Source organism: Haliotis cracherodii, unplaced genomic scaffold, assembly GCF_022045235.1.
Source record: "Haliotis cracherodii isolate W230 unplaced genomic scaffold, xgHalCrac1.p SCAF_7, whole genome shotgun sequence".
Lineage (NCBI taxonomy): Eukaryota > Metazoa > Mollusca > Gastropoda > Lepetellida > Haliotidae > Haliotis > Haliotis cracherodii.
Window position 1 is genome coordinate 24,277,926 of NW_027266330.1, and position 9,217 is coordinate 24,287,142.

Here is a 9,217-nt window from a genome sequence, read left to right on the forward strand (position 1 = left end):
CCTTGCAGACACACGATTTGATAATGACATGTCTCAGACCTCAGGGATATACCAGATACTTACTTCAGAAGTGTGTTCGCCATGAGGAACTGGTCATTTAATGTTTTTGGTTGATGCTTTGGATTTTGTAACTTTTTATTTTTTATTTTTGGCAACTGTTTCAACACATACAATTAATATTCCTCACAGGAGTAGCAGAATGAATGTTTTGGGGGTTTTTTAAACTTGAAGTAACACATATATATTTTTCCCGTAATGTCTGTGACAATTTATTTGGTACAGAACAGTTTCAGCACCAACACACAAAATACAATGGTTGATTCTTATGATTATGTGGTTAATTGGGGCAAGATTCAATATGTTTGAACAACCCCCCACTGGCCTATGGCCATAGTGGCATTACGCATAGGACCTTTCTTGTTTATTTATAAGATGTTTTGTGCTGACCATGAATTTTATAGATAATTTATATCCATGTTTGTCTTGAAAACACTCATTATTGCGTTGGAAGACAACCCACTTTTATGATATCATGCTACCATACATGACCGCAGATGAGCTGACCTCTTTCGTCATTTCTGCACTCAAATCATTTCGGTCGTAATTCTGTGGTTTACATTCTGTCTCAAGTTTAATCCTGTTAATGTAAAAGTAGTCATTATTCATGCAATTCTCATCTTCTGATTATATATGCATGTATAACTTTCATAATAAATTAGTTGACATCTGTGTGTTTTTTCGTTGGTTATTACCTGTTTGTTTTATTCTGCATGAAGATTAACTGCAGGGATGGCACAGATACTAGTGGAGTGGTTTAGGCAAGATGTGTTGGATTCAAGTGAAAGGCCATTATGACCCACCTGATACTCTTCATTCAAGGCCATTGTGACCACTCCATACTCCTCACTCCAGGCCATTGTGACCACTCCATACTCCTCACTCCAGGCCATTGTGACCACTCCATATTACTCACTCCAGGCCATTGTGATCGCTCCATACTCCTCACTCCAGGCCATTTGAACCACTCCATACTACTCACTCCAGGCCATTGTGACCACTCCTCACTCAAGGCCATTGTGACCACTCCATACTCCTCACTCCAGGCCATTGTGACCACTCCATATTCCTCACTCCAGGCCATTGTGACCACTCCATACTACTCACTCCAGGCCTTTGTGACCACTCCATACTCCTCACTCCAGGCCATTGTGACCACTCCATACTCCTCACTCCAGGCCATTTGAACCACTCAATATTACTCACTCCAGGCCATTGTGACCACTCCATACTCCTCTCTTCAGGCCATTGTGACAACTCCATATTACTCACTCCAGGCCATTGTGACCACTCCTCACTCCAGGCCATTGTGACCACTCCATACTCCTCACTCCAGGCCATTGTGACCACTCGATATTACTCACTCCAGGCCATTGTGACCACTCCTCACTCCAGGCCATTGTGACCACTCCATACTCCTCACTCCAGGCCATTGTGACCACTCCATACTCCTCTCTCCAGGCCATTGTGACCACCCGATACTACTCACTCCAGGCCATTGTGACCACTCCATACTCCTCATTCAAGGCCATTGTGACCACTCCATACTCCTCAGTCATGGCCATTGTGACCACTCCATACTCCTCAGCCTAGACCATTGTAACCACTCCATACTCCTCACGCCATGCCATTGTAACCACTCCATACTCCTCACTCCAGGCCATTGTGACCACTCCATACTCCTCACTCTTGGCCATTATGACCATTTTCTACAATAGATTTAATAAGTGTGTGCGTGTGCGTGTGTGTGTGTGTGAGAGAGAGAGAGAGAGACGAACAGTCTTTGTTTTATCCCAAAGGCAGGGCAACAACAAGTACCATTGTTTAACGTCTCGTATGACGTACGCTGTACCCACTAGGCATTCCTTTTTGTTATGAACCCCCTTCCTCTCCTCATTCCATTCTCTTTACAACACAAAGAAAGCAGATTTTCCTTCTATGAGGTTGTAGACCGCCTCCGTGGTCTAGTGGTAGAGCGTCCGCCCGGAGAGCGGAGGGTCCGGGGTTCGATCCCCAGCCGCGTCATTCCAAAAGACGTTAAAAGATGGTACTTGTTGTTACCCTGTCTGGCGCTCGGCATTAAGGGGCTAAAACAAGGACTGGTCGGCTCGGAGTCAGTATACTGTGTCTGAGTGGGGTATTCATGTTAAACTGCGGCATGGTATCTCAGTGAGCTAGCACTATAAATCGGCATCAGTCCGGACTAGTACAAGCAGCCACACAAATACACCCACGTACATGCACGTCGCTATATAAGTGCAATAATCTTGGACACAACGTTAAACCCCAGGTCACCTCACCTCACCTCTATGAGGTTGTTCATGCTGTAACAGACAGGTAGATGCGTTTCAACCACAAAATAATTGCGTTGCTGCTGATAACATACAACTATTGAAGACAAGTATGCAGTCGCATGAACAGTCTGAAATAAACAGCCTTGTTTCTATGCAGGTTACATGGACAGTGAAACTCTGTTGCACGAAGTCACAATGGCAAGCGAAGAGCAATGCGGACTCTCCACGCCGGAGTCCAGGAGAAGACACGCCTGTTCCATCTGTGGCACCTCCTACTCCACCGTGTCCAACCTCAACCAACACGGGGCGGTCGGGTAGCCTAGTGGTTAAAGCGTTCGCTCGTCACGCCGAAGACCCGGGTCCGATTCCCGACATGGGTACAATGTGTGAAGCCCATTTCTGGTGTCCCCCGCCGTGATATTGCTGGAATATTGCTAAAAGCGGCGTAAAACCATACTCACTCACTCAACCAACACATGCGTTTGAAACACGAGGCCTCCACCAAATACAGATGCCATGTTTGTGGGAAGATGCTCATCCACAGGCAGCACTATCTCTCCCATGTGAACAGTCACAGCAACATCAAGCAGTTCTGCTGTGATATCTGCAGCAAGGAGTTCTGCTATGAAAGCAGCCTGAAGGTGCACTACCGGAAACACCACATGGAGGAGAACCTGCACCAGGGTTTTACCTTCACTGACAAACGTGGGGGTCTAGGGGTCCCCAATAATTAATTGTAAGGGTCCTTGCAGGCGATATGAGGGTCCTGTAAAGTAATGATATGGTGTAGTGTACTGTACGTTTAGATAATCACTTTAGAGCCTGGAATGAATCAATGATCATAGTGGTCATGATTGATGGATGAAATGACCGACTCCAATAACTGCTCTTGATGTTGGTACAGTGAATATAATTGTGCGTCCCCAAAAAACACGGGGGAGGGGGGACACCAGAAATGGGCTTCACACATGTCAGGAATCGACCCGGGTCTTCAGCGTTACGCTCTATATATAGATTTATCAAACAGGAAGTGATGAGATCGTCTTACATCATTAAGTTCATGCTGTGCAATGACAACCAGGAACCAGTCTATGCGAGGACTTTACTTCATGGCATGATACAGTTGTTACTGCGTGTCAGAAGATGTCAGGTATCAAACAAACAAAAACAAACAGCTGAACAGCTGAACGACTTCATTACAGAGGTGATACAGTTTGGTTACCCTTATGGAAACAGAGATGCGGGGATGTATTTTTCTGTACCCTCCCTGAATTAAAATTTACAACCAAAATGTATATTTGCCTCCAAAATTTATTATATTGCTTAAATTGTCGAGGAATTAATGACGCTCAAACGACTTATTTCGCATTTGCGGATTCTTAGTGTTGAGTGCAGACTTAGTGTGATCAGGTTAAATTTCACAAATTCGATGCCGTTTCACAGGCGTATGAATATTATGAAATGCGACTTTGCTTGTTATAAGAGTAAACTGTTTCTTGTCTTTTTAGCTTATTTAAAACTTGACGATGGGTAATAAAACAATAAACTATTCGTGACGAGGAATAACGGATTATCTGTCCCTCGTAATAATTAATGTTGAAGCAAAGACTCGGGCCTTAAATTCATTTGGGACAGATAATCCGTCATTCCTCATCACTGGCAAATAATTGTCTCTAGAACAGTGATAGGGAACAAGATATCACTAAAGTACTCACGGAAATGAAAAAAAAACTTTTTTCGACCTCAGATCTTAAATAAATGCAGTTAATATACAAAATATGTAAATATTCAAACAACTCAATTAGTACTAATTGGGCCTTGGCACAAATGCAGCGTATCAAAGGTTTTTATGGCTTTTTACAAGTAAAAGTGTGTAAAAATGTGAATAAAACCGACTATTGTGAAACAGGGCATAACCAGGTGTAAGTAGATCAAGGTGAATGTCCATGACCTATGACACCTTGACGACAGGTGAGAACAGGTGCATAATGCCTATTGTCTATTTCTGCTATGTCAATTTGGACTTAGTTTTATTTTTGAATGTTGAAAGTGACGACAAATTACCTCCTGTAAAGTACATTTTGTATTGTTCACTGAGATCAAACTAGCAAATCCAGACTAGTACTTTTCGAGTTGTTTTGTTATTTCGTATTAACAGCGACGTAACACTTTGTGTCGATTTTTAAATTGAGAAAAACAGTTTTTTTCCATTTCCGTGAGTACTTTAGGGCTGAGCAGATGTTGGCGAGATATGTGAACACACAAGACTGTCTATTCATGTGATCCTACGGAAGCCTTTTAGGGCCATTTGTTTTTTTTTTAAAATTTCGATACTATCTTGAAATTTCAACTTAGTTTCTTGAAATTTCAACTTAGTATCTTGAAATTTCAAGATAGTATCGAAAACAATATAAAAAAACCAAATGGCCCTAAAAGGCTTCCGTAGGACCTTGAAATTTCAAGATTATTCACTTCAAACGTATTTTTACATCTTGGGATGTTAACTTAATATCTTGAAATTCCAACTAAGTATCTTGAAATTTCAAGATAGTATCGAAAAAAATGTTTTTAAAAGATGGCCCTAAAAGGCTTCCGTATGATCCGATGCCTACCTCTTTCTAGACCCGGTATCCAAGGTCACATGATGTGAACCCTGTGGAAACTTTGACCACCCAATCTATATGAAGAATACGTTTTTAAGCCAATCAGATGTAAGCTCTGTGAAATGATTTGGCTTCATTCCCGTTCGCTTCTGTAACCAATAAGAAAACGTAAAATACACACACTATTCTCTTGATAGTAAACAATTGGGGTGTAGATAATGCCATACAGCTAGTTTTGCGTGTAAACGTTTACAAAATGTACAAACAGATTTACATAATTTATAAGCATAAAGAAATGTAAAATGTAAAATGAAATGTTGGCGCACTGAACACTAAAAAGTACCATCAGATAAAGTGTCACAGCTTGGCCTGTACGTCTTTTGTGACGTTGTACGTCCTTTGTGACGTTGTACGTCATTTGTAATTAAAGATGGCTGACTGACGCCTCAAGCGACATGCCGACTGTCCCGCATGTCAAGTCTCAGCTACATTATAGATAAATAAGCATAAATGTCAATCAGGTAAAGTCAATTTATTCATGTCCATTCACAGGAAATTGTATAATATTCATCGCATTGCGTACGTCTGTAAATGCATCATTGTCATGTATAAATCTCTATGTACATTTTGTAAACGTATACACGTAAAGGTAACTGTATGACATTAAAAATCTGGCTCTTGGACACGACAGAGTCTAAAATGCATTACAGAATGCTGCTGTTATTATTCTTCATTTGGAAATACGGTGTTCCAGATACTTGGCTCTCATACTGAGACTTTATAAGCTTCCATGTTGTTTGGCCGATTAGAAAGTTTGCCCATCTGTGAATATCTGTGAATGGTTGGTCAGATTTTGACTGGGTTTTGAATTGAGGTAAAAGATCTGTTTTGTGTGTGAGATACAAAAACACATGGAGGTGTTACGGCTGCCACCTGAAGAATATTGGCATTGTGACAGTGGAATAGAGCGTGAGCATGTTGTATACATCTGACTTGTTAGTACTGGCGCTTCAATACGCCGATGCATCGTTGGATCGCGATTATTTTACTTCTCAATACAAGTATCGATCACACTGGCACACTTAGTAAAAAATATCGATACATACCCTAAATGTCTGCTGTAAAAACTATTACACCAAACATAAATTAGCAGTGAAAATTAAAAACGACCCGTGAAGATCCGGTTTAGAACAGGTCTTCAGCAACCCATGCTTGCCGTAAAAGGTGACTCTGCTTGTCGTAAAAGGCGACTAACGGGATCGGTTGTTCAGGCTCGCTGACTTGGTTGATGCATGTCATCGATCCCAATTGCGTGGATCGATGCTAATATTATCAATCACTGGATTGTCTGGTCCAGACTCGATTATTTACAGACCGCCGTCATATAGCTGGAATATTGCTGAAACAGGGCTCAGACCTCAGTGAATGGTGGCCCACTCAGCCTTTAGTTACATTATATTCATGATTTCTGTCTTACCAATCTGCCACATTTAAATTTCAGACATACCACCCGATCCCGTCAGTCGCCTTTCACGACAGGCATAATCGCCTTTTATGGCAAGCAAGGGTTGCTGAAGACCTATTCTACCCCGGATCCTCCCGGGTCCCTTGCTAATGCAATGCATTAATTTGATCATGATAAATACCCTGAACCTTTCGCCAACATATTTTATCCAATCAAATTAGAGCGAAAACCTGTGCAAAATTAGATGGTGAATGCCACTGCCACAACGAAGCAATGGTAGCGAATGTGCTCGGATATTTATCATACTAGCATGGAGTTATACTACCCTTGACCATGGAGGATGGTCGCTGTGTCAGCCTGCACGGGGTATTAGCTGTATACTTCAACTCCAGATCTCGCTTTCTCTGTTTCAGCGCCCTACGTGTGCGGAAACTGCGGTAAGGCTTACCGTCTGAAGACTTCCTACTACCAACACGTCAAGAGGTACCACGTGGACCCTGCCCTGTTCTGCAACCACTGCGGCAAGAAGTTCTACAGTCGGTACGACCTCAACCGACACCAGGTCATACACACAGGGGTCAAGGCCTTCACGTGCGACTTCTGCGGAGCCAAGTTCTTCACCGTCGGCACCTTGAAGATCCACGTCAAGCGGGTGCACGGGACGCCCTTTGAGTACTATTGTAAGTTTTGTGGTAAAGGGTACCACGACAAGGAGGGCCTTTGGCTTCACGAAAGAGGCCATTATGATGCTGACATGAATTTTGAGGGGGAAAGTTCAGACGTGCAGGATGTTTCATGATGGATGGTGCTCTAAGGTTTTCACAAAGTTTACCTTTTGTGTGTATCTGGTAACGTCAAATAAACTTTTATGAATCTACTTGAGGGATCGTGTGGTCAGGCTCAGTGACTTGGTTTGTTGTATAACGCAGCACACAGCAATATCCCAGCTATATGTTCATGATGTCAATCACTGGATTGTCAATCGAGATTCGATTATTTACAGACCGCCGTCATATAGCTGGAATATTGCTGAGTGCGGCGTTAAACAACAATCAAACAGAAAAACACCATGATGTTCGTGGGTGCAACAATGTGGACGACCACCTGTACACTGTAGGCGTTCCTCCCACATTAAGCCTACATGTCGTGGTATAACTGAAACACTGATCAGAGTGGCGTTAAACACTACTTGCTCACCGTTCACGCATGTAGTTACAAGGTGCAACAAATGACCAATGGGTAGAGTACCCTGTCGCTGGACCACAGGAGTCATGAATATGCATGAGGGCGTCTATTTTTAGATACGGACTCCTGTGCGCTGGACATACACCCGTCCTGGTGATAAACGAAGGCAAACCGAATAGTTCCTGGTATCACACAATCGTTCAGAATAGACAAAATTCACCCATTAGTTTTCAGTACCATCTCATTTGACTTCAATACCCTTCGTCCAGAGATGCTTCAGCGTTGCCATCCCTTCCCTATGGTAGTCTTCATCTTGGTTTTCCCGAACGGCCACGACGACAGTAATCACCTCACCGTTACTGGGTGTGTTTTCAGTTCATGGTTCGTGTGTTTGTTTGTTGTTTAACGCCGCACTCAGCAATAGGAGAGAGGGGCGTTTGTTGGGGTAGACCTTGCCGCTCTCCTTCTGGTAGCAGGGGTTAGGATGGACCTTGTGCTGCTCCAGGATGATGCTGGCCTGCTGTGCGAGTTCTACACGGACGTCCTCCTCAACTACTGGTTCCTGGACCGGGTCAGTCTGGACTTGGCTGGAGGTGAGGGAGGGGCCTGGTGTTGTAGCGGTCTGTGTTCCCGTGGACTTGCTGGCTGTTGGAGATGGGAGGGGGGAAGAGTCCGGGGAGAAGATGCTTTTCCTCTTTCTCTTCTTCCTCCCGTGTCCTGTCCCTTCAGGCGTGCGAAAGGGCTCCTCCCCTCTGGATTCGAGGGGAGCGAGTTCCAATGCTGCTGTTGGGGGCGGAGGGGTGGTGGGAAGGCTCTCCTGGATCTCCATGGCGGCGACTGCTGGAGTCTTCTTTACCTTGGGTGGCCTGGCCTTCTGTACCGGGCGTGGTGCAGCAGGGGTAGGGGCCGGGGTGTTTTTCTCCTTAGGCTTGGTCTTGGCCGGAGCTTTGACCAGAGGCCTTTTCCTTTGACCTAAGTCAAAGGAGATGGAGAGGGTGGAGGAGTTGGACTTGTATGAAGTCGTGAGGGAGTAGTCCCCAACCCTGTAAGCCAGCAAGGGCTCCAGGATGGCAACTATCTCCCTCGGTAGCGACAGAGCGATGTCTCTCATAGTAAAGCGTGGGTAGCGAGCTTGGAAGGACACGTCTGCACGGGGCGAGTGTCCAAGCCGGGTCGGAACACTGCTTACTTACTATGGAGATTTAACGTGCGCTTTCCGACTGATGCGTATTTCGCACACAGGCCCGGCCAGGCCATTTAATGTGTTTCCGAAAGGGGCGAAAGTGGTCTGTGCAACCCAAGAGGGGGCTTTAGGGGTTGCTTATATAGAATTTGGGAATTTTGAGATTTGGAATAGATGCCGATGGGGTAGGGGAGGAGAGGAACACTGCTGTTGGTGGGATCCTTTATATACACAACCGCACCCTTATCAAATGTACACATGAATTCATGGCGTGACTGCCGACTAATTTTAAAAACAACATGTCAAGCTTTACACACACCTTGATGGACAAAGAATATATTCTCTCCTTGATTTTAAAACCTGTTATTGATATGTTTACTTGTCATTACAAATTAAATGTCAGCCGATGGAAGAACATCATCATCACGTC

The 9,217-nt window shown here is 44.0% G+C and overlaps 1 protein-coding gene across 1 annotated transcript; it reads left to right on the top strand.

Annotated features, from left to right (window-relative positions):
• The first annotated feature begins 2,546 nt into the window (after window positions 1–2,546).
• On the top strand, window positions 2,547–7,218 carry LOC139448756 (zinc finger protein 2-like). Its single transcript, XM_071230293.1, has 3 exons — window positions 2,547–2,665; window positions 2,896–3,056; window positions 6,833–7,218. The coding sequence occupies exons 1-3, from the start codon at window positions 2,547–2,549 to the stop codon at window positions 7,216–7,218; spliced, it is 666 nt and encodes a 221-aa protein (XP_071086394.1).
• The last annotated feature ends 1,999 nt before the right edge of the window (window positions 7,219–9,217 follow it).

Bases quoted from the DNA above. Each gene is read 5' to 3' on its own strand.
- LOC139448756 (XM_071230293.1), top strand. From the start codon at position 2,547: ATGGCAAGCGAAGAGCAATGCGGACTCTCCACGCCGGAGTCCAGGAGA. The intron at 2,666-2,895 runs GTAGCCTAGTGG...GCTCATCCACAG, and splicing joins AACCAACACGGGGCGGTCGG to GCAGCACTATCTCTCCCATG. The intron at 3,057-6,832 runs GTGGGGGTCTAG...TCTCTGTTTCAG, and splicing joins TTTTACCTTCACTGACAAAC to CGCCCTACGTGTGCGGAAAC.